This window comes from Sturnus vulgaris, chromosome 3 (assembly GCF_052056855.1).
Source record: "Sturnus vulgaris isolate bStuVul1 chromosome 3, bStuVul1.hap1, whole genome shotgun sequence".
In the NCBI taxonomy this organism is placed as follows: Eukaryota; Metazoa; Chordata; class Aves; order Passeriformes; family Sturnidae; genus Sturnus; species Sturnus vulgaris.
The window spans coordinates 113,739,975-113,765,542 of record NC_142245.1 but is presented as its reverse complement, the minus strand read 5'-3'; the positions used below and the strand labels follow the sequence as shown (position 1 = coordinate 113,765,542).

The window sequence follows — 25,568 nt, the reverse complement described above, 5'->3', positions numbered from 1 at the left end:
AAATCCTGAATCCCAAAATCCCAAAAATCCTGAATCCCAAAATCCTGAATCCCAAAATCCTGAATCCCCAAATCGTCCCAAAATCCTGAATCCCAAAATCCCCAAAATCCCAAATTCCTGAATCCCAAATTCCTGTCCCCAAAATCCTGAATCCCAAAATCATCCCAAATTCCTGAATCCCAAATTCCTGTCCCCAAAATCCTGAATCCCAAAATCCTGAATCCCAAATTCCTGAATCCCAAAATCCTGAATCCCAAAATCCTGTCCCCAAAATCCTAAATCTCAAAATCCTGAATCCCAAAATCCTGAATCCCAAAATCCCAAAAATCCCCAAATCCTGAATCCCAAAATCCCAAAATCCTGAATCCCAAAATCCTGAATCCCAAAATCCTGAATCCCCAAATCGTCCCAAAATCCTGAATCCCAAAATCCCCAAAATCCCAAATTCCTGAATCCCAAATTCCTGTCCCCAAAATCCTGAATCCCAAAATCCTGAATCCCGAATTCCTGAATCCCAAAATCCTGAATCCCAAATTCCTGAATCCCCAATTCCTGTCCCCAAAATCCTGAATCCCAAATTCCTGAATCCCAAATTCCTGTCCCCAAATTCCTGTCCCCAAATTCCTGAATCCCAAAATCCTGAATCCCCAAATCGTCCCAAAATCCTGAATCCCAAAATCCCCAAAATCCCAAATTCCTGAATCCCAAATTCCTGTCCCCAAAATCCTGAATCCCAAAATCCTGAATCCCGAATTCCTGAATCCCAAATTCCTGAATCCCAAATTCCTGAATCCCAAATTCCTGAATCCCAAATTCCTGAATCCCAAAATCCTGAATCCCCAAATCGTCCCAAAATCCTGAATCCCAAAATCCCAAAAATCCCAAAATCCTGAATCCCAAAATCCTGAATCCCAAATTCCTGTTCCCAAATTCCTGAATCCCAAAATCCCGAATCCCCAAATTCCTGAATCCCAAAATCCTGAATCCCAAAATCCTGAATCCCAAATCTTAAATCCTGTCCCGATCCCAAATTCCCAATCCCCAAATCCCAAAAATCCCAATTCCCGATCCAAAAAAATCCTAAATCCCAAACCTCAAATCCAGATCCCCAAAAATCCCAAACCCCAAAAATCCCAATCCCAAAAATCCCAAACCCCAATCCCTAAATCCCAAAATTCTCAAACCCCAAAAATCCCCCCAAAATCCCCAAAAAATCCCAAAAAATCCCCAAAAAAACCCCAAAAATCCCAAAAAATCCCAAAAAATCCCAAAAAATCCCAAAAAATCCCAAAAAATCCCAAAAAATCCCAAATCCTGGGGGCGTTCCCGGCTCGTCCCGGGGTGAATTCCCGGAACCTGGGTGAGTTTTCCTTATGGGATTTTTGGGCTGGAAAATTCGGGAATTTGGGGGATTTTTGGGATTTGGGGTTTTTGGGGCATTTTTGGGGTTTGGAATTTTTGGGGTTCTTGGGATTTCGGGGTTTGGGGTTGGAGATTTTTGGGATTTGGGATTTTTGGGGGTTTGGAATTTTGGGGATTTTGGAATTTTTAGGATTTGGGATTTTCGGGGTTGAGATTTTGGGGTTTGGGATATTTGGGGTTTGGGATATTTGGGGTTTTGGAATTTTGGGGTTCGGATTTTTGGGATTTTGGATTTTTGATTTTGGGATTTTTGGGATTTCGAATTTATGGTTTGGGATTTTTAGGGTTTGGGATTTTTGGGGTTTGAGATTCGGGGTTTAGGATTTTGGGGGGACTGGGAATTTCGATTTTTGGGATTGGGGATTTTTGGGGTCTCGGATTTGTGGCTTTTGGGGTTTGGAATTTGGGATTTTTGGGATTTTGGATTTTTGGGATTTTGGATTTTTGGGGTTTGGAATTCTTGAGATTTTGGGATTTTTGATTTGGGGATTTTTGGGATTTCGAGTTTCTGGCTTGGGATTTTTTGGGGTTTGGGATATTTGGGGTTTAGGATTTTAGGGACTGGGAATTTAGGTTTTTGGGATTGGGGATTTTTGGGATTTGAGACTTTTGGGTCTGGAATTTGGGAATTGGAATTTTGGGGATTTGGGATTTTGGGGATTTGGGATTTTGGGGATTTGGGATTTTGGAGTTTTTAGAATTTGGGATTTTGGGGGTTTTGGGGTCTGGAATTTTGGAATTTTTGGGATTTGGGGCTTTTGGAGTTTTGGGGATTTAAGACTTTTGGGGTTTGGAATTTTGGGGATTTGGGATTTTTGGGGATTTTTTTTGGATTTGGGGTTTCTGGGATTTGGGGGATTTTGGGGATTTTGGGGGATTTGAGATTTGGAATTTGAGAATTTGGGATCCTTGGGATTTGGGATTTTTAGGAATTCCAGGAAAAAGGAGTGGGGGGAGAGATTTTGGGAATGGGATTTTCCGTGGACTTTTCCCGAATTCCCGGAATTCCTGAAATCCCGGGATTCTCCCATGACCAGAAACCCCAAATTCCCAAATTTTCCCGGCTTTTTTCATGGAATTTTTTTTCCCAGGAATTTTTTTTCCCCAGAATTTTTCCCCAGGAATTTTTTTTTCCCAAGAATTTTTTTACAGAAATTGTCCCCAGGAATTTTTTCAGGGAATTTTTTCCAGAATTTTTTTTTTTTTCCAGGAATTTTCCCCAGGAATTTTTTCCCAGAATTTTTCCTCAATAAAATTTTTACCAGGAATTTTTTCCAGATTTTTTTTTTCCTGGCAATTTTTCCCAGGAATTTTTTCCAGGAATTTTATTCCTGGATTTTTTTTTCCCAGGATTTTTTTTTTCCCAATAATTTTTCCCTGTAATTTTCCCTGAGAATTTTTCCCAGAATTTTCTTTTTTTCCAGGATTTTTTTTCCAGGAAATATTCCCAGTATTTTTTTTCCCATTAATTTTCTCCAGGATTTTTTCTCCCAGGATTTTTTTTCCAGGAATTTTTTTCTGGGAATTTTTCCCAGGAATTTTCACCCGGAATTTTTTCCAGGATTTTTTTTTTTTCCAGTTTTTTTCCATTCATTTTTCCCAGGAATTTTTTTTTTTTTTCCCAGAAATTTTTCCAGTAATTTTTTCCTCAGGATTTTTTCCCCAGGAATTTTTTTTTCCCCCTGGGATTTTTCGGGATCCTTTGGAATTCTCGGGATTATCCCAAATTTTTAATCCCCGCCTCCTTTAACCCCTTCCTGCCCTCTCCCTTCCCCTTTTTCCCTTTTTTTCCCATTTCCCATTTTTCCTTTTTTTCCCATTTCCCATTTTTCTTTTTTTTCCTTTTCCCATTTTCCTTTTTTTCCCATTTTTCCTTTTCCTTTTTTCCCCTTTTTTGCTTTTTCCCATTTCCCTTTTTTTCACTTTTCTTTCCCCCTTTTCCTCTTTTCCCTTTTTTCCTCCTTTTCCTTCATTTCTCCTCCTTTTTCCCTTTTTTCTTTCCCTCTTTTCCTCCTTTTTTTCCTTTTTCCCCATTTTCCTTCTTTACTTTTCCCCCTTTTTCCTCCTTTTTTCCTTTTCCTGCTTTTTTTCCCTCTTTTCCCCCCATTTTTCCCGATTTTCCTCCTTTTCCCCTCTCTTCTCTTTTCCTCTTTTTTCCCTTTTCCTCCTTTTTTTTTCTCAATTTTCCTCAATTTTTCCTCAATTTTTCCTCCATTTTTCCCCATTTTTTTCCTCCTTTTTCCCGATTTTCCTCCTTTTCCTTTTTCCTTTATTTTCCTCCTTTTTCCTTTTCCTCCTTTTCCCATTTTCCTCTTTTTTCCCTTTTCCTCCTTTTTTTTCCTCACTTTTCCTCAATTTTTCCCCATTTTTTCCTCCTTTTCCCCGATTTTCCTCCTTTTCCTCCTTTTTCCTTTTCCTCCTTTTCCCGTTTTCCTTTTTTCCCTTTTCCTGTTTTTCTTTTTCTTCATTTTCCTCCTTTTTTCCTCCATTTTTCCTCAATTTTTCCTCCTTTTCCTCAATTTCCTCCTTTTTCCTTTTCCTCCTTTTCCCATTTTCCTCTTTTTTCCCTTTTCCTCCTTTTTTTTTTCTCAATTTTCCTCAATTTTTCCTCCATTTTTCCTCCTTTTTTCCTCCATTTTTCCTCAATTTTTCCTCAATTTTTTTCCTCCTTTTTCCCAATTTTCCTCCTTTTTCCTTTTCCCATTTTCCCCTTTTTCCTTTTTTTCCTCCTTTTTTCCTCCTTTTTTTCCTCCTTTTCCTCTTTTTTCCCCCTTTTTTTTCCCCAATTTTCCCCCTTTTTTTCCTCTTTTTTCCCGGGAATTCTCCCAACCCAAAAATTTTGAAAAAATTTTTTCACGATTTCTTCCCAATCCCAAACCCCAGGCCTGGAATTCTGGAATCTTCCCAGGAAAAAAAACAGAGGAATTCCTTTTAAAAAAATTAAAAAAAAACCAAAATAAAAATAAATAAAAAATAAAATTAAAATTTAAAAAAAAATTCGTGGAATCAGGGAAAGTTTTTCCAAAGGTTTCCTCATTTTGGGGAATTTTTCGGGGATTTTTTGGGGGAATTTTCCGGGATTTTTGGGGATTTTTTTGGGATTTTTAGGGGATTTTTTAGGGATTTTTTGGGGATTTTTAAGGGATTTTTTAGGGATTTTTTTGGGGTTTTGGGGGGGAATTTTAGGGAATTTTTGAGGTTTTTTGGGGAATTTTTTTTTTTTTATTTTTGGGGTTCATTTCTTTGGATTTTTTTTGAGGACTTTTTGGGGTTTTTTTTTGGATTTTAGGATTTTTGGGGATTTTTTTTGAGAAAGTTTTGGGGATTTTGGGGAGGTTTTTGGGGGATTTTGGGCGGATTTTTTAGGATTTTTGGGGGGGATTTTTTTTGGGATTTTTATTATTTTGGGGGGGATTTTTTGTGAGTTTTTGGGGGATTTTTTGGAAAAGTTTTGGGGATTTTTGGGGGGATTTTTTTTATTATTTTTGGAGGATTTTTTTAGGATTTTTTCGGGGATTTTTTGGAAAAGTTTTGGGGGGATTTTGTTGGATTTTTTTTTATTTTTGGGGGGGATTTTTTGAGAAAGTTTTGGGGATTTGGGGGATTTTTTTTTTTATTTGGGGGCATTTTTTATGTTTTTGGGGAATTACGGGTATTTTGGGGGATTTTTTAAAATAATTTTTTAATTTTGGGGGATTTTTAAGGGATTTTTTGGGGACTTTTTTGGGATTTTGCGGGGGGGGGAATTTTGGGGATTTTTAAATTTTTTTGGGGGGGATTTTTGGGGGATTTGGGGGGAGTTTGAGGGGAATTTTTGTGAGGTTTTTTAAATTATTTTTATGGATTTTTTTGGGATTTTTAAGGGATTTTTGGGGGGTTTTGGGGGGATTTTGGGGGATTTGAGGGGAATTTTTGTGAGGTTTTTAAAATTATTTTTATGGATTTTTGGGGGATTTTTAAGGGATTTTTGGGGTTTTTGTGAGGATTTTTGGGGGATTTGAGGGGAATTTTTGTGAGGTTTTTTTTTGGATTTTAATGGATTTTTGGGGGGATTTTTAAGGGATTTTTTGGGGGTTTTGTGGGGATTTTTTTGGGAGTTTGAGGGGAATTTTTTGAAGGTTTTTTTTTTATTTTTATGGATTTTTGGGGGTGATTTTTAAAGGATTTTTGGGGGGTTTTGGGGGGATTTTTTGGGGGGATTTGAGGGGAATTTTTGTGAGGTTTTTTTTTATTTTTATGGATTTTTTGGGGGATTTTTAGGGGATTTTTGGGGGTTTTGTGGGGATTTTTTGGGGAGTTTGAGGGGAATTTTTGTGAGGTTTTTTTTTTGGATTTTTATGGATTTTGGGGGGATTTTTTTTTTATTTTTTGGGATTTTTTTGGGCCGGGTCCCTCTGTCCCCTCATCCCAAAAATTTCCCCATCCCAAAACCGCGATGGGAACAAAACTTCGGGAATTCCAGGAAAATCCGGCCTGGATTCCCAGAAAGAAAAGAGGATTTGGGGGGGGAAAGAAATTCCAGAAAATCCTGAATCCTTAAAAAAAAAAAATTAAATTAAATTAAAAAATCGGGAATTCCGCTCTTTTCCCACCCAAACCATTCCTAAATTCCCCCAAATCCTTGGAATTAAAAAAAAAAAAAAAATTAAAATTAAAAAAATAAAATAAAAAAATCCCGGGATTTTGACTCATCCCAAAATTCCACTCCGGGCTCGGCTCCTCCCGAATTCCCAAAAAACCTCGCGGCGTTTTTCTCATTCCCAACCGGAAAACCTTTGGAAAAAAAAAAAAAAAAAAAAAATTTAAAAAAATCCCCTTTTCAGCCACAATTCCCCATTTTCCCAACTCCAAAAATTCCCGATTTTCCAGCCGTGACTCAGCAACCGCTCCCGGATTTTTCCCGGTTTTTTTTCCGATTTTTTTCCGATTTTTTTCCGTTTTTTTCCCGTTTTTTTCCCGGATTTTTCCCGTTTTTTTCCCGGTTTTTTCCAGCCATGAAACCGCCGGGATCAGGGAGGGAAATTCGGGAATTTTGATCCCGATTTTTCTCATTTTTCTCATTTTTCTCACCCCGATCCGTGAGAGCTCGGATCTCATTCCCAGAATTCCCAGAATTCCCAGAATTCCCGAAATTCCCGGAATTTCAGCTCCGCTCCTGGGAGATGCTGCCCGTGCCTGGTGCAGGTAGAGCCGAAATTTTGGGAATTTTTGGGGGGAAATTTTGGGGAATTTTGGGGGATTTTAGGATCGAGATCGGGATGAGGGATGGGGGAGGGGGAGGGGGGATTTTTCCCCGAATTTTCCTGGATTTTTCCTGGATTTTTCTTGTTTTTTCCTGGATTTTTCCTGGATTTTTCCTGGATTTTTCCTGGATTTTTCTTGTTTTTTCCACGATTTTTTCCTGGATTTTTCCTGGATTTTTCCCTGAATTTTTTCACTATTTTTCCCAGATTTTTCCTGGATTTTTCACGGAATTTTCCTGGATTTTTCCTGGATTTTTCTTGTTTTTTCCACGATTTTTTCCTGGATTTTTCCTGGATTTTTCCCTGAATTTTTTCACTATTTTTCCCAGATTTTTCCTGGATTTTTCTCGGAATTTTCCTGGATTTTTCCTGGATTTTTCTTGTTTTTTCCACGATTTTTTCCTGGATTTTTCCAGGATTTTTTCCTGGATTTTTCCTGGATTTTTCCTGGATTTTTCCTGGATTTTTCTTGTTTTTTCCACGATTTTTTCCTGGATTTTTCCCTGAATTTTTTCACTATTTTTCCCAGATTTTTCCTGGATTTTTCCCGGAATTTTCCTGGATTTTTCCTGGATTTTTCCTGGATTTTTCTTGGTTTTTCCACGATTTTTTCCTGGATTTTTCCTGGATTTTTCCCTGAATTTTTTTACTATTTTTCCCAGATTTTTCCTGGATTTTTCCCGGAATTTTCCCGGATTTTTCCTGGATTTTTCTTGTTTTTTCAACGATTTTTTCCTGGATTTTTCCAGGATTTTTTCCTGGATTTTTCCCTGAATTTCTTTACTATTTTTCCTGGATTTTTCCCGGATTTTTCCCGGATTTTTCCCGGATTTTCCCCATATTTTCCTGGATTTTTCCTGGAATTTTCCTGGATATTTCCTGGTTTTTTCCTGGATTTTTCCCGGAATTTTCCTGCATTTTTCCTGGTTTTTTCCACGATTTTTTCCTGGGCTTTTCCTGGATTTTTCCTGGATTTTATTCCTGGATTTTTCCTGGTTTTTTTCCCAGATTTTTCCTGGATTTTCCCCGCAATTCTCCTGGATTTTTCCTGTTTTTTCCACGAGTTTTTCCTGGATTTTTCCTGGTTTTTTACCAGGATTTTTCCACATTTTCCCCTGAATTTTGCACTATTTTTCCTGGATTTTTCCCAGATTTTTCCTGGATTTTTCCCAGATTTTTCCTGGATTTTTCCCAGATTTTTCCTGGATTTTTCCCCGATTTTTCCTGGATTTTTCCCGGAATTTTCCTGCATTTTTCCCTGTTTTTTCCACGATTTTTTCGTGGATTTTTCCAGGATTTTCCCAGATTTTTCCTGGATTTTCTCCATATTTTCCCGGATTTTTTTTCTAGGATTTTTCCACGATTTTTCCTGGATTTTTCTTAGGTTCCTCCTGGATTTTTCCAGGATTTTCCCGGATTTTTCCTGGATTTTTCCACGACTTTTCCTGGATTTTCCCCATATTTTCCCGGATTTTTCCTGGGTTTTTTCCCACGATATTTCCCGGGTTTTTCCCGTATTTTTCCTGGATTTTTTTTGAGTTTTTCATGGATTTTTCCCCGAATTTTTGCACTGTTTTCCTGGATTTTTCCTGGATTTTTCTGGGATTTTTCCTGGATTTTTCCTGGATTTTTCTGGGATTTTTTCCTGGATTTTTCTGGGATTTTTCCTGGATTTTTCTGGGATTTTTTCTGGATTTTCCCCAGATTTTTCCTGGATTTTTCCTGGATTTTTCTGGGATTTTTTTCCTGGATTTTTCCTGGATTTTTCCTGGATTTTTCCTGGATTTTTCTGGGATTTTTCCTGGATTTTTCCTGGATTTTTCTGGGATTTTTCTGGGATTTTTTCCTGGATTTTTCTGGGATTTTTCCTGGATTTTTCCGGGATTTTTCCGGGATTTTTTCCTGGATTTTTCCTGGATTTTTCCAGGATTTTTCCTGGATTTTTTCCTGGATTTTTCTGGGATTTTTCTGGGATTTTTTTCCTGGATTTTTCCTGGATTTTTCTGGGATTTTTTTCCTGGATTTTTCTGGGATTTTTTCCTGGATTTTTCCGGGATTTTTCTGGGATTTTTCCTGGATTTTCCCCAGATTTTTCCTGGATTTTCCCGGGATTTTTCCGGGATTTTTCTGGGATTTTTCCTGGATTTTCCCCAGATTTTTCCAGGATTTTTCCAGGATTTTTCCTGGATTTTCCCTGGATTTTTCCTGGATTTTTCTGGGATTTTTCCTGGATTTTTCTGGGATTTTTCCTGGATTTTCCCCAGATTTTTCCTGGATTTTTCCTGGATTTTTCTGGGATTTTTCCTGGATTTTCCCCAGATTTTTCCTGGATTTTTCCTGGATTTTCCCCAGATTTTTCCTGGATTTTTCCTGGATTTTTCTGGGATTTTTCCTGGATTTTCCCCAGATTTTTCCTGGATTTTTCCTGGATTTTCCCCAGATTTTTCCTGGATTTTTCCTGGATTTTTCCATTATTTATCCCTGAATTTTTGCACTATTTTCCATAGATTTTTTTCCAGGATTTTTCCTGGATTTTCCCCATATTTTCCTGTTTTTTTTTTCTAGGATTTTTCCCCCCCAGATTTTTCCTGGATTTTTCCCGGATTTTTCCACAATTTCCCCCAGATTTTGCCACGATTTTTCCTCGAATTTTTCATTATTTTTGCCCCATTTTTTCCTGGATTTTTTCCCGTTTTTTTTCCCCGGATTTTTCCCAGAATTTTCCTGGAAATTTCCAGGATTTTTCCTCCTTTTTTCCTTATTTTTTTCCACGATTATCGCTGGATTTTTTTTTTCCTGGTTTTTTCCTGGATTTTTCCCATATTTTCCTGGATTTTTCCTGGATTTTTCCTGGATATTCCCCAGATTTTTCCCTTTTTTTCTTTCTTTTTTTTTTTTTTTTTTTTTTTTTTTTTTTTTTTTGCGAGGATGAGGAGGATGAGGAAGAAGAGGGGAGGGAAATTCCAAAGGAATGTTGGGATGGAAAATGGGAATTTTGGGGAATTCTGCCCGGAATTGCTGCCTCCATCCTCAGGGAATATTTGGGAAGTGGATCCCATGGAATTATCCTGGTTTTTATAGAATTATCCCAGTTTTTTCCAGCATTTATCCCAAATTTCCAGGATTTTCCCCACTTTTTAAGGATTTTTTTCTCAGTTTTCCAGGACTTTTCCCAAATTTCCAGCATTGATCCCATTTTTCTAAGGCTTTATCCCATTTTTTATGGAATTATCCCAGTTTTCCAGGGTTTATCCCAGTTTTTCTAGAATTTTTCCCAAATTTCCAAGCTCTATCCCAGTTTTCCAGGATTTCATCCCATTTTTTTTTCATGGAATTATCCCATTTTTCCAGGATTTTTCCCCAATTTTTCTGGGATTTATCCCAATTTTCCAGGCTCCATCACAGTTTTTTTAAAAACTTTATCCCAATTTTTATTCCAGGATTGTTTTTTTGGGGTTTTTTGGTTTTTTTTTTTTTTTTGGGGAATGTGGGAAAATCCCTGCCTGAACAAATTTCAGGACTGGATCTTTTGGGAAAATCTGGGAATTCCTTGGATTTAAAAAAAAAAAAAAAAAAAAAAAAATCCTGGAAAATTCGGGAATTTTCCAGCTCTGAGGCCTCTCCCTGAATTCCTGGGATTTTTTTTTTTTTTTTTTTGGGAATGTTGGAATAATCCTTCTCCCAGATTTTCCCGGATTTTATCCCACTTTTCTGGGCTTGATCCCATTTTTTAATGGGATTATCCCGATTTTCCAGATTTTATCCCAGTTTTTTTTTTTTTAAAGATCTATCCCAAATTTCCAGAATTTATCCCAAATTTCCGGGCTCCATCCCCGTTTTTCAGGATTTTTTCCCATTTTTTTTTTAAATGAAATTATCCCGGGTTTTTAACGGAATTATTCCCATTTTTTATGGGATTTTCCCAGGTTTTCCAGAATTTATCCCGGTTTTTAAGGATTTCTCTCCATTTCCTGGGATTAATCCCAAATTTCCAGGCTCTATCCCACTTTTCCAGGATTTTTCCTGGTTTTTATGGATCTATCCCAGTTTTCCAGGCTTTATCCCAGATTTTTTATGGAATTTTCCTGATTTTTTTAATGGAATTTTCCCATTTTTAAACGGAATTATCCCAATTTTTTAATGGAATTGTCCCTTTTTAAATGGAATTATCCTGATTTTTTTATGGAATTATCCTGATTTTTTTATGGAATTATCCTGATTTTTTTGTTGAACCATCCCTTTTTAAAATGGAATTATCCCATTTTTTTTATGGATTTATCCCGTTTTTTATTGAATTATCCCACTTTTAAATTAAATTATCCCGTTTTTAATGGAATTATCCTGATTTTTTATGGAATTATCTGGGGTTTTTAGTGCAATTATCCCATTTTTTATTGGAATGATCCCATTTTTTTAAACGGAATTGTGTCAATTTTTTTTCACGGAATCATCTCTCACTTTTCCAAGCTTTTCCCGTGGAATTCCAGGCTGGGGAAAATTCGGGAATTCTCTCCCTGAATCCCTGGGGGTTTTCTGGGATTTCCCTGGGGGTTCCGGGGCCGTTCCCAATCCTGATATTTCCCGATTTTCCCCGATTTTTCCCAGTTTTTCCAATTTTTCCCAATTTCCCCCCATTTTTCCCCGATTTTACCCGGTTTTCCCCGATTTTTCCCGATTTTTCCCGGTTTTTTCCCGATTTTTCCCCATTTTCCCCATTTTTTCCCAATTTTTCCCAATTTTCCCCGATTTTCCCCGTTTTTTTCCCTTTCCCCCCCCGGTTTTCCCCGATTTTTCCCATTTTCTTTCCCGGGTTTTCCCGATTTTTTTCCAATTTTTCCCCGTTTTTTCTTCCCGATTTTTCCCGATTTTCTCATTTTTTATTCCCGATTTTTCCCGATTTTCCCCATTTTTCTTCCCGATTTTCCCCATTTTTCTTCCCGATTTTCCCCGTTTTTCTCCCGATTTCTCCCGGTTTTTCCCGATTTTCCCCGTTTTTTTTCCCGATTTTCCCCATTTTTCTTCCCGATTTCTCCCGGTTTTTCCCGATTTTTCCCGTTTTTTCTTCCCGATTTTTCCCGATTTTCCCCATTTTTCTTCCCGGTTTTTCCCGATTTTTCCCGGTTTTTTTTCCAGGAGTCTGTGGCTGTTGCGGAGCGCTCCGGCCCCGCTACAAGCGCCTGGTGGACAACATCTTCCCTGAGGACCCCGAGGTAACTCCAGGATTCGGGAATGGGACGGGAAAATCCCAGAAATCCCAGAAATCTGGGAATGTTCCAGACCGGAAATCCCGGAAATCTGGGAATGGTCAGTCCCAGAAATCTTGGAAATCTGGGAATGTTCCAGGCTGGAAATCCCAGAAATCTGGGAATGGTCAATCCCAGAAATCCCAGAAATCTGGGAATGTTCCAGGCTGGAAATCCCAGAAATCTGGGAATGGTCAATCCCAGAAATCCCGGAAGTCTGGGAATGTTCCAGACTGGAAATCCCGGAAATTCGGGAATGTTCCAGGCCGGAAATCCCAGAAATCTGGGAATGGTCAGTCCCGGAAATCTGGGAATGTTCCAGACCGGAAATCTCAGAAATTTGGGAATGGTCAATCCCGGAAATTGTGGAAATCTGGGAATGTTCCAGGCCGGAAATCCCGGAAATCTGGGAATGGTCAATCCCAGAAATCCCAGAAGTCTGGGAATGTTCCAGGCTGGAAATCCCAGAAATCCCAGAAATCTGGGAATGGTCAATCCCAGAAATCTTGGAAATCTGGGAATGTTCCAGGCTGGAAATCCCAGAAATCTCAGAAATCTGGGAATGTTCAATCCCAGAAATCTGGGAATGTTCCAGACCGGAAATCTCAGAAATTTGGGAAAGTTCCAGGCTGGAAATCCCAGAAATCTGGGAATGGTCAATCCTGGAAATTGTGGAAATCTGGGAATGTTCCAAGCCAGAAATCCCGGAAATCTGGGAATGTTCAATCCCAGAAATCTGGGAATGTTCCAGGCTGGAAATCCCAGAAATCCTGGAAATCCTGGAGATCTGGGAATGTTCCAGGCCAGAAATCTGGGAAATTTGGGAATGTTCAATCCCAGAAGTCTGGGAATGTTCCAGGCTGGAAATCTCAGAAATCTGGGAATGGTCAATCCCGGAAATCCCAGAAATCTGGGAATGTTCCAGGCTGGGCATGAGCTGGGAAAATCCTAGAAATCTCAGAAATCCTGGAAATTCCAGAAATCTGGGAATGGTCAATCCCAGAAATCCCAGAAGTGTGGGAATGTTCCAGGTGGGAGATCCTGGAAATCCTGGAAATCTGGGAATGTTCAGTCCTGGAAATCCCAAAAATCTGGGAATGTTCCAGGCTGGAAATCTCAGAAATCTGGGAATGTTCCAGGCTGGAAATCTCAGAAATCTGGGAATGGTCAATCCCGGAAATCCCAGAAGTCTGGGAATGTTCCAGTCTGGAAAGTCTGGAAATCTGGGAATGAGCTGGGAAAATCCTGGAAATCCCAGAAATCCTGGAAAATCCAGAAATCTGGGAAAGGTCTGTCCCAGAAATCTTGGAAATGTGGGAATGTTCAGGCTGGGAAATCCCAGAAATCCAGGAAATCACGGAAATCTGGGAATGTTCCAGCCTGGAAATTATTATTTATTCTTCCCACCGTCATTCCTGGAGTTTGTTTGTCAATCCCAGTTTTTATTCCCTTTGTTTTCCCCTCATTCCCGCTTTTTGATCCCGCTGTTAATCCCCCATTCATGGTTTTTTATTCCCGGTGTTTTTCCCCCATTCCCAGTTTTTATTCCCGGTGTTTTTCCCCCATTCCCGGTTTTTATTTATTACTTATTTTATTTATTTATTTTTATTTATTTATTTATTTATTTATGCTTTATTTATTTTTTTTTTTTTTTAATTTCATCCCCCATTCCCGCTGTGTTTTTATTACTGCCGTTCCCCCCCCCCCCCAATCCCAGTTTTTTAATTTTTTTTTTTTAATTATTTATTTTTAATATATATATTTTTTTTAAATTTGATTTATTTCATCCCCCATTCCCGGTTTCTGTCCCCCATTCCTGGTTTTCAATCCTGGTTTTCATTCCCAGTATTTTCCCCCCATCCCGGCTGTGTTTTCTTTCCCGGTTTCTGTCCCCCATTCCCATTTTTGTCCCCCATTCCGAGTTTTCATTCCCCATCCCGGCTGTGTTTTCATTCCCGCCGTTTGTCCCCCATTCCTGATTTTCATTCCCGGTTTTCATTCCCAGTTTTTGTCCCCCATTCCCGGTTTTCATTCCCGTTGTGTTTTCATTCCCAGCTGTGTTTTCATTCCCGTTTTCCATCCCCCATTCCCGTTTTCCGTCCCCCATTCCCGTTTTTTGTCCCCTGTTCCCGGTTTCTGTCCCCCATTCCCGCTGTGTTTTCATTCCCGTGGTGTTTTCATTCCCCATCCCGGCTGTGTTTTCCCCATTCCCGGCTGTGTTTTCATTCCCGCTGTGTTTTCATTCCCCATTCCCGCTGTGTTGTCATTCCCGTTTTTATTCTCCATTCCCGTTTTTTGTCCCCCCGTTCCCGGCTGTGTTGTCATTCCCGTGGTGTTTCATTCCCCATTCCCGTTGTCATTCCCCATTCCCGTTGTGTTTTCATTCCCCATTCCCGGCTGTGTTGTCATTCCCGTTTTTTGTTCCCCATTCCCGGCTGTGTTTTCATTCCCGTTTTCCGTCCCCCATTCCCGTTTTTATTCCCCGTTCCCGGCTGTGTTGTCATTCCCGTTGTGTTGTCATTCCCCGTTCCCGTTGTGTTGTCATTCCCGTTTTTTGTCCCCCCGTTCCCGGCTGTGTTGTCATTCCCGTTTTTATTCCCCGTTCCCGGCTGTGTTGTCATTCCCGTTTTTTGTCCCCCATTCCCGTTTTTATTCCCCGTTCCCGGCTGTGTTGTCATTCCCGGTGTTTTCCAGGACGGGCTGGTCAAGTCCAACATGGAGAAGCTCACCTTCTACGCGCTGTCGGCGCCCGAGAAGCTCGACCGCATCGGGGCCTACCTGTCGGAGCGCCTCACCCGCGACGTCAGCCGCCACCGATACGGGTCAGACACGCCCTTCCCAAAAAATTTAATGACATTCCATGTGCCCCTGCCTGGAATTCCCAACACCAAATCCCCAAAACCCCCGATTCCCTTGGCTGGATTGGATCCGCTGCCAGGTTCCTTCCTGGAAATTTGTCTCCGAATTTCCCAAATTTTCACATCCAAGAATTGCCACATTCCCCGATCCCCAAATTTCCAAATTATCACGCTCCCCGAATCTCTGAATTCCGAATTCCCAAATCCCCAAATTCCCAGATCTCCAAATCCCCAAACTCTCAAATTCTCACATCCCCAAATCTCCGAATGCCAAATCCCCAAATCTCCAAATTCCTGAATTCCCAATTTTCCAAATCCCCAAATTTCCAAATCCCCAAATTCCCAAATTCCCAGTTTCCCAAATCCCCAAATTTCCAAATCCCCAAATTCCCAAACACCAAAATCTCCAATTTCCCAATCCCCAAATTTCCAAAATCTCACATCCCCAAATTCCAAATCTCCAAATTCCCTAATTCCCGATTTCCTGAATTCCCAAATCTTGGAATCCCCAAATCTCCAAATCCTGAAATCCCAAATCCCCAAATCCCCTAATATTCAAATTTCCAATTTCCCAAATTCCCAGATCTGGAATCTCCAAATCTCCAAATTCCCAATTTACCAAATCCCCAAATTCCCAACCCCCCATTTCCCCAAATCCCCAAAATCCCAAATCCCCAAATTCTCCTCCCTGACTGGATCCAGGAATTATTAATGAACCCTGCCCGGTGTTAATGAGCCCATTGATGGATTAATTAGCGGCCGTGTTAATTAGGTGGGTGTGCATTGCCATGGAGGCCCTGGACCAGCTGCTCATGGCCTGCCATTGCCAGAGCATCAACACCAACACCGGGGTTTGTTAATTAATGATCCCGGTGTTAATGAGGGAATGAACCCTCCCCGGTGTTAATGAGGGAATGAACCCTCCCTGGTGTTAATGAGCCCATTAATGGATCAATTAATGGCTGTGTTAATTAGGTGGGTGTGCATTGCCATGGAGGCCCTGGACCAGCTGCTCATGGCCTGCCATTGCCAGAGCACCAACGCCGGGGTTTGTTAATTAATGATCCCGGTGTTAATGAGGGAATGAACCCTGCCCGGTGTTAATGAGGGAATGAACCCTCCCCGGTGTTAATGAGCCCTGGATCAATTAATGGCTGTGTTAATTAGGTGGGTGTGCATTGCCATGGAGGCCCTGGACCAGCTGCTCATGGCCTGCCATTGCCAGAGCACCAACGCCGGGGTTTGTTAATTAATGATCCCGGTGTTAATGAGGGAATGAACCCTGCCCGGTGTTAATGAGCCCATGGATGGGTTAATTAGCGGCTGTGTTAATTAGGTGGGTGTGCATCGCCATGGAGGCCCTGGACCAGCTGCTCATGGCCTGCCATTGCCAGAGCATCAATCTTTTCGTCGAGAGTTTCCTCAAGATGGTGGCCAAGCTCCTGGAGTCGGAGAAGCCCGACCTGCAAATCCTGGGAACCAACTCCGTGAGTTCCCGGGACAAAAAAAAAACCCCAAAAACTGGGAATTCCCCCCCTAAAAAAGAAAATCTGGGAATTTTGGGCCAATTCCATAAAAAAAACCCGGAGAAATTCCGAGGAGAAACGGGCGGGAAATGGCGGGCGGGGAGATACAAAATGGCGGCGCTCCGTGAGGGGAAGGGCGGGAAAAAACTGAGGCGGAATTTTGGGAAAAGGGAGGGAAATTCCGAGGATTTTTTGGGAAAAGTGAAGGAATTCTGAGGATTTTTTGGAAAAGTGGGGGAATTCCAAGGATTTTTTTTCAGAAAAGTGAAGGAATTCCAAGGATTTTTTTGGAAAACTGGGGGAATTCTGAGGATTTTTTGGGAAAAGTGAATGAATTCTGAGGATTTTGTGGGAAAAGTGAGGGAAATTCCAAAGATTTTGGGGAAAAGTGAAAGAATTCTGAGTGATTTTTGGGGGGAGTTTTGGAATGATTTTCCCAGTGTTGGTTTTTTTTTTACCCAAAATCCTGAAAATTCCCAATTCGGGGCAGAATTCCAGGTGATTTCTGGAGGGATTTTCGGGGCGATTTTCCCTGTGATTTTTCTCCTGAAAAAACCTGAAAATTCCCAATTCAGGGCAGAATTCCAGGTGACTTTTCTGGCAATTTTTTTCCCCAAAAAAACAGAAAATTCCCAGTTCAGGGCAGAATTCCCAGTGACATTTCTGGCAATTTTTTCCCCAAAAAAACCAGAAAAATCCCAATTCAGGGCAGAATTCCCAGTGACTTTTCTGGCAATTTTTTTCCCAAAAAAACCTGAAAATTCCCAATTCAGTGCAGAATTCCAGGTGACTTTTCTGGCAATTTTTTTCCCCCAAAAAACCAGAAAATTCCCAATTCAGGGCAGAATTCCAGGTGAATTTTCTGGCAATTTTTTCCCCTAAAAAAACTGAAAATTCCCAATTCAGGGCAGAATTCCAGGTGACTTTTCTGGCAATTTTTTCCCCAAAAAACCTGAAAATTCCCAATTCAGGGCCGAATTCCAGGTGACTTTTCTGGCAATTTTTTCCCAAAAAAACCAGAAAATTCCCATTTCAGTGCAGAATTCCAGGTGACTTTTCTGGCATTTTTTTCCAAAAAAAAACCAGAAAAATCCCAATTCAGGGCAGAATTCCAGGTGAGTTTTCTGGCAATTTTTTTCCCCAAAAAAAACAGAAAATTCCCAGTTCAGGGCAGAATTCCAGGTGTCTTTTCTGGCAATTTTTTCCCCCAAAAACCCCAGAAAATTCCCATTTCAGTGCAGAATTCCAGGTGACTTTTCTGGCAATTTTTTCCCCTAAAAAAACTGAAAATTCCCAATTCAGGGCGGAATTCCAGGTGAATTTTCTGGCAATTTTTTTCCCCAAAAAAACCCAGAAAATTCCCAATTCAGGGCAGAATTCCAGGTGATTTTCTGGCAATTTTTTTCCCCCAAAAAACCAGAAAATTCCCAATTCAGGGCAGAATTCCAGGTGAATTTTCTGGCAATTTTTTCCCCTAAAAAAACTGAAAATTCCCAATTCAGGGCGGAATTCCAGGTGACTTTTCTGGCAATTTTTTCCCAAAAAAACCAGAAAATTCCCATTTCAGTGCAGAATTCCAGGTGACTTTTCTGGCATTTTTTTCCCCAAAAAAACCAGAAAAATCCCAATTCAGGGCGGAATTCCAGGTGACTTTTCTGGCAATTTTTTCCCAAAAAAACCCAGAAAATTCCCAATTCAGGGCAGAATTCCAGGTGACTTTTCTGGCAATTTTTTTCCCCAAAAAAACCTGAAAATTCCCAATTCAGGGCAGAATTCCAGGTGACTTTTCTGGCAATTTTTTCCCCCCAAAAAAACAGAAAATTCCCAATTCAGGGCAGAATTCCAGGTGACTTTTCTGGCAATTTTTTCCCCAAAAAACCTGAAAATTCCCATTCAGTGCAGAATTCCAGGTGACTTTTCTGGCAATTTTTTTCCCCAAAAAACCTGAAAATTCCCAATTCAGGGCAGAATTCCAGGTGAATTTTCTGGCAATTTTTTCCCCCCAAAAAAACTGAAAATTCCCAATTCAGGAGCCGAATTCCAGGTGACTTTTCTGGCAATTTTTTCCCAAAAAAACCAGAAAATTCCCATTTCAGTGCAGAATTCCAGGTGACTTTTCTGGCATTTTTTTCCAAAAAAAAACCAGAAAAATCCCAATTCAGGGCAGAATTCCAGGTGAGTTTTCTGGCAATTTTTTTCCCCAAAAAAACCAGAAAATTCCCAGTTCAGGGCAGAATTCCAGGTGTCTTTTCTGGCAATTTTTTCCCCCAAAAACCCAGAAAATTCCCATTTCAGTGCAGAATTCCAGGTGACTTTTCTGGCAATTTTTTCCCCTAAAAAAACTGAAAATTCCCAATTCAGGGCGGAATTCAGGTGAATTTTCTGGCAATTTTTTTCCCCAAAAAAACCCAGAAAATTCCCAATTCAGGGCAGAATTCCAGGTGATTTTCTGGCAATTTTTTTCCCCCAAAAAACCAGAAAATTCCCAATTCAGGGCAGAATTCCAGGTGAATTTTCTGGCAATTTTTTCCCCTAAAAAAACTGAAAATTCCCAATTCAGGGCGGAATTCCAGGTGACTTTTCTGGCAATTTTTTCCCAAAAAAACCAGAAAATTCCCATTTCAGTGCAGAATTCCAGGTGACTTTTCTGGCATTTTTTTCCCCAAAAAAAACAGAAAAATCCCAATTCAGGGCGGAATTCCAGGTGACTTTTCTGGCAATTTTTTTTCCCCCAAAAAACCAGAAAATTCCCAGTTCAGGGCAGAATTCCAGGTGTCTTTTCTGACAATTTTTTCCCCAAAAAACCCCAGAAAATTCCCAATTCAGTGCAGAATTCCAGGTGACTTTTCTGGCAATTTTTTCCCAAAAAAACCCAGAAAATTCCCAATTCAGGGCAGAATTCCAGGTGACTTTTCTGGCAATTTTTTTCCCCAAAAAAACCTGAAAATTCCCAATTCAGGGCAGAATTCCAGGTGACTTTTCTGGCAATTTTTTCCCCCCAAAAAAACAGAAAATTCCCAATTCAGGGCAGAATTCCAGGTGACTTTTCTGGCAATTTTTTCCCCAAAAAACCTGAAAATTCCCATTTCAGTGCAGAATTCCAGGTGACTTTTCTGGCAATTTTTTTCCCCAAAAAACCTGAAAATTCCCAATTCAGGGCAGAATTCCAGGTGAATTTTCTGGCAATTTTTTCCCCCAAAAAAACAGAAAAATCCCAATTCAGTGCAGAATTCCAGGTGACATTTCTGGCAATTTTTTCCCCCCAAAAAACCTGAAAATTCCCAATTCAGGGCCGAATTCCAGGTGACTTTTCTGGCAATTTTTTCCCAAAAAAACCAGAAAATTCCCATTTCAGTGCAGAATTCCAGGTGACTTTTCTGGCAATTTTTTCCCCTAAAAACCCCAGAAAATTCCCATTTCAGTGCAGAATTCCAGGTGACTTTTCTGGCAATTTTTTCCCCTAAAAAAACTGAAAATTCCCAATTCAGGGCGGAATTCCAGGTGAATTTTCTGGCAATTTTTTTCCCCAAAAAAACCCAGAAAATTCCCAATTCAGGGCAGAATTCCAGGTGATTTTCTGGCAATTTTTTTCCCCCAAAAAACCAGAAAATTCCCAATTCAGGGCAGAATTCCAGGTGAATTTTCTGGCAATTTTTTCCCCTAAAAAAACTGAAAATTCCCAATTCAGGGCGGAATTCCAGGTGACTTTTCTGGCAATTTTTTCCCAAAAAAACCAGAAAATTCCCATTTCAGTGCAGAATTCCAGGTGACTTTTCTGGCATTTTTTTCCCAAAAAAACCCAGAAAATTCCCAATTCAGGGCAGAATTCCAGGTGACTTTTCTGGCAATTTTTTTCCCCCAAAAAACCAGAAAATTCCCAGTTCAGGGCAGAAATTCCAGGTGTCTTTTCTGACAATTTTTTCCCCAAAAAACCCCAGAAAATTCCCAATTCAGTGCAGAATTCCAGGTGACTTTTCTGGCAATTTTTTCCCAAAAAAACCAGAAAATTCCCAATTCAGGGCAGAATTCCAGGTGACTTTTCTGGCAATTTTTTTCCCCCAAAAAACCAGAAAATTCCCAGTTCAGGGCAGAATTCCAGGTGTCTTTTCTGACAATTTTTTCCCCAAAAACCCCAGAAAATTCCCAATTCAGTGCAGAATTCCAGGTGACTTTTCTGGCAATTTTTTCCCAAAAAAACCCAGAAAATTCCCAATTCAGGGCAGAATTCCAGGTGACTTTTCTGGCAATTTTTTTCCCCAAAAAAACCTGAAAATTCCAATTCAGGGCAGAATTCCAGGTGACTTTTCTGGCAATTTTTTCCCCCCAAAAAAACAGAAAATTCCCAATTCAGGGCAGAATTCCAGGTGACTTTTCTGGCAATTTTTTCCCCAAAAAACCTGAAAATTCCCATTCAGTGCAGAATTCCAGGTGACTTTTCTGGCAATTTTTTCCCCAAAAACCTGAAAATTCCCAATTCAGGGCAGAATTCCAGGTGAATTTTCTGGCAATTTTTTCCCCCAAAAAAACAGAAAAATCCCAATTCAGTGCAGAATTCCCAGTGACTTTTCTGGCATATTTTTCCCAAAAAAAGCCAGAAAAAATCCCAATTCAGGACAGAATTCCAGGTGACTTTTCTGGCAATTTTTTCCCCAAAAAACCCAGAAAATTCCCAATTCAGTGCAGAATTCCAGGTGAATTTTCTGGCAATTTTTTCCCCAAAAAAACCTGAAAATTCCCAATTCAGGGCAGAATTCCATGTGACTTTTCTGTCAATTTTTTCCCCAAAAAAGCCAGAAAAATCCCAATTCAGGGCAGAATTCCAGGTGAATTTTCTGGCAATTTTTTCCCCAAAAAAACCCAGAAAAATCCCAATTCAGTGCTGAATTCCAGGTGACTTTTCTGGCAATTTTTTTCCAAAAAAAACCTGAAAATTCCCAGTTTTGGGCGGAATTCCGGGCGATTTCCGGGGGGATTTTTGTTTTTTTTGTTTTTTTTTGTTCCGGGTGGAGATTCCAGGATTTTTTTCCCTGTCTCAGTTTGTGAAGTTTGCCAACATCGAGGAGGACACGCCCTCGTACCATCGCAGCTACGACTTCTTCGTGTCGCGCTTCAGCGAAATGTGCCACTGCAACCACGGCGACGCCGACGTGCGCGCCAGGTAACCACGGGAAAAATGGGATAAAACATGGGGAAAAATGGGAAAAAACATGGGGAAACAGATGGAGAAGATGGGGGAAAAATTGGGGAAAAATTGGGGAAAAAATGGGGAAAAAATGGGAAAAATAATGGGGAGAAAAAGAGGGGAAATGGGGAAAATCTTGGTGTGCCACTGCAACCACGGCGACGCCGACGTGCGCGCCAGGTAACCACGGGAAAAATGGGATAAAACATGGGAAAACATGGGAAAAAATGGGATAAAACATGGGGAAAAATGGGAAAAAATGGGATAAAACATGGGAAAACTGATGGGGAAATGGGGAAAAATTGGGGAAAAATTGGGGAAAAAATGGGAAAAATAACTGGGAAAATTGGGGGGAAATGGAAAAATAACTGGGAAAATTGGGGAAAAAATGGGAAAAAAAACCAGGAAAAGAACAGGGAAAAACAGATGGGAAAAATGGGAAAAAACCATGGGAAAACAGATGGGGAAAAATGGGGGGAAAAAATGGGAAAAATAATGGGGGGAAAAAGAGGGGAAATGGGGAAAATCTTGGTGTGCCACTGCAACCACGGCGACCCCGACGTGCACGCCAGGGAACCACGGGAAAAATGGGATAAAACATGGGGAAAAATGGGAAAAAACATGGGGAAACTGATGGGGAAAATGGGGGAAAAAATGGGGAAAAACATGGGAAAAAAATGAGAAAAAACATGGGGAAAAAATGGGAAAAAACATGGGGAAAAAATGGGGAAAAAATGGGGAAAAAATGGGGGAAAAATCGGAAAAAAAACGGGAAAAAATGGGAAAAAACCATGAGAAAACAGATGGGGAAAATGGGGAAAAAATGGGAAAAAATATGGGAAAAATAATGGGGGGAAAAAGAGGGGAAATGGGGAAAATCTTGGTGTGCCACTGCAACCATGGCGACGCCGACGTGCGCGCCAGGTAACCGCGGGAAAAATGGGATAAAACATGGGAAAAATGGGAAAAAAACGTGGGAAACTGATGGGGGAAATGGGGGAAAAATTGGGGAAAATTGGGGAAAAACATGGGAAAAAAATGAGAAAAAACATGGGAAAAAATGGGAAAAAAAATGGGAAAAAAATCGGAAAAAACCGGGAAAAAATGGGAAAAAAACATGAGAAAACAGATAGGGAAAATGGGGAAAAAATGGGAAAAAATATGGGAAAAATAAAGGGGGAAAAAGAGGGGAAATGGGGAAAATCTTGGTGTGCCACTGCAACCACGGCGACGCCGACGTGTGCGCCAGGGAACCGCGGGAAAAAAACGGGAAAAAAAATGGGGAAAAATGGGAAAAAATATGGGGAAACTGATTGGGGAAATGGGGCAAAAAATGGGGAAAAAATGGGAAAAATAATGGGGAGAAAAAGAGGGGAAATGGGGAAAATCTTGGTGTGCCACTGCAACCACGGCGACGCCGACGTGCGCGCCAGGGAACCACGGGAAAAATGGATAAAAATGGGGAAAAATGGGAAAAAACATGGGGAAAAATGGGAAAAAACATGGGGAAACAGATGGGGGAAATGGGGGAAAAATTGGGGAAAAATTGGGGAAAAACATGGGAAAAAAATGAGAAAAAACATGGGGAAAAAATGGGAAAAAACATGGGGAAAAAATGGGGAAAAAAATCGGAAAAAAACGGGAAAAAATGGGAAAAAACCATGAGAAAACAGATGGGGAAAATGGGGAAAAAATGGGAAAAAATATGGGAAAAATAAAGGGGGGAAAAAGAGGGGAAATGGGGAAAATCTTGGTGTGCCACTGCAACCACGGCGACGCCGACGTGCGCGCCAGGGAACCGCGGGAAAAAAAACGGGGAAAAAAAATGGGGAAAAATGGGAAAAAACATGGGGAAACTGATGGGGAGAGTGGGGGAAAAATTGGGGAAAAAATGGGGAATAAATGGGGAAAATAAGGAAAAATAACTGGGAAAATTGAGGGAAAAATGGGAAAAAGAAACGGGAAAAGAACAGGGAAAAACTGATGGGAAAAATGGGAAAAAACCATGGGAAAACAGATGGGAAAATGGGGGGAAAAATGGGAAAAATAAAGGGGGGAAAAAGAGGGAAAATGGGGAAAATCTTGGTGTGCCACTGCAACCACGGCGACGCCGACGTGCGCGCCAGGGAACCACGGGAAAAATGGGATAAAACATGGGGAAAACATGGGAAAAAATGGGATAAAACATGGGGGAAAATGGGATAAAACATGGGAAAACTGATGGGGGAAATGGGGGAAAAATTGGGGAAAAAATGGGGAAAAAATGGGAAAAATAACTGGGAAAATTGGGGGGGAAATGGGAAAAATAACTGGGAAAATTGGGGAAAAAATAGGAAAAAAAACCAGGAAAAGAACAGGGAAAAACAGATGGGAAAAATGGGAAAAAACCATGGGAAAACAGATGGGGAAAAATGGGGGGAAAAAATGGGAAAAATAATGGGGGGAAAAAGAGGGGAAATGGGGAAAATCTTGGTGTGCCACTGCAACCACGGCGACCCCGACGTGCGCGCCAGGGAACCACGGGAAAAATGGGATAAAACATGGGGAAAAATGGGATAAAACATGGGGAAACTGATGGGGGAAATGGGGGAAAAATTGGGGAAAAAATGGGAAAAACATGGGAAAAAAATGAGAAAAAACATGGGGAAAAAATGGGGAAAAAAATGGGGAAAAAATGGAAAAACATGGGGAAAAATTGGGAAAAAATGGGGAAAAACATGGGAAAACTGATGGAGAAAGTGGGGGAAAATGGGGAAAAATGGGGAAAAAATGGGAAAAACATGGGGATAAATTGGGGAAAATTATGGGGAAAAACATGGGAAAAAATGGGGAAAAAATGGGAAAAACATGGGGAAAAATTGGGGAAAAAATGGGAAAAAACATGGGGAAACTGATGGGGAAAATGGGGGAAAAATTGGGAAAAAAATGGGAAAAATAATGGGAGAAAAAGAGGGAAAATGGGGAAAATCTTGGTGTGCCACTGCAACCACGGCGACCCCGACGTGCGCGCCAGGGAACTGCGGGAAAAATGGGATAAAAATGGGGAAAAATGGGAAAAAATATGGGGAAACTGATGGGGGAAATGGGGAAAAATTGGGGAAAAATGGGAAAAACATGGGAAAAAAATGAGAAAAAACATGGGGAAAAAATGGGAAAAAACATGGGGAAAAATGGGGAAAAAATGGGGGAGAAATCGGAAAAAAACGGGAAAAAATGGGAAAAAACCATGAGAAAAACAGATGGGGAAAATGGGGAAAAAATGGGAAAAAATATGGGAAAAATAAAGGGGAGAAAAAGAGGGGAAATGGGGAAAATCTTGGTGTGCCACTGCAACCACGGCGACGCCGACGTGCGCGCCAGGGAACCACGGGAAAAATGGGATAAAAATGGGGAAAAATGGGAAAAAACATGGGGAAAAATGGGATAAAAATGGGGGAAAATGGGATAAAACATGGGGAAACTGATGGGAAAATGGGGGGAAAATTGGGGAAAAAATGGGAAAAATAACGGGGGAAAAAGAGGGAAAATGGGAAAATAACTGCAAAAATTCGGGAAAAAATGGGAAAAAGAAACGGGAAAAGAACAGGGAAAAACTGATGGAAAAATGGGAAAAAACCATGGGAAAACAGATGGGGAAAAATGGGGAGAAAAGGGGAAAAAATGGGAAAAATAACTGGGGAAAAAAGAGAGGGGAAATGGAGCGGGCCGGGGATTGGAAGGGATTTGGATTTGGGATTTTTGGGATCAGGGATGTGGAGAGGGCCGGGGATTGGAAGGGATTTGGATTTGGGATTTTTGGGATCAGGGATGGGAAGAGGATCGGGGATTGGAAGGGATTTGGGATTGGGAAGGGATTTTTGGGATCAGGGATGGGAAGAGGATTAGGGATGGGAAGAGGATCGGGGATTGGAAGGGATTTGGAAGGGATTTTTGGGATCTGGGATGGGGAGAGGATTGGGGATTGGAAGGGATTTGGGATTGGGATTTTTGGATCAGGGATGTGGAGAGGGCCGGGGATTGGAAGGGGTTTGGGATTTTTGGGATTTTTGGGATCAGGGATGTGGAGCGGGCCGGGGATTGGAAGGGGTTTGTGA

At 40.6% G+C, this 25,568-nt stretch overlaps 1 protein-coding gene across 1 annotated transcript in view; it reads left to right on the top strand.

The window, feature by feature from the left end:
• Window positions 1–6,461: 6,461 nt before the first annotated feature.
• The window catches only part of LOC106864224 (protein EFR3 homolog B-like), a 61,581-nt gene continuing 42,474 nt past the window's right edge, over window positions 6,462–25,568 (top strand). Inside the window, 5 exon segments of the mRNA XM_088162784.1 lie at window positions 6,462–6,606; window positions 11,799–11,875; window positions 14,603–14,730; window positions 16,103–16,253; window positions 21,329–21,450. Of these exon segments, the coding sequence (XP_088018910.1) occupies window positions 6,585–6,606; window positions 11,799–11,875; window positions 14,603–14,730; window positions 16,103–16,253; window positions 21,329–21,450 (500 nt within the window). The 5' untranslated portion in view covers window positions 6,462–6,584.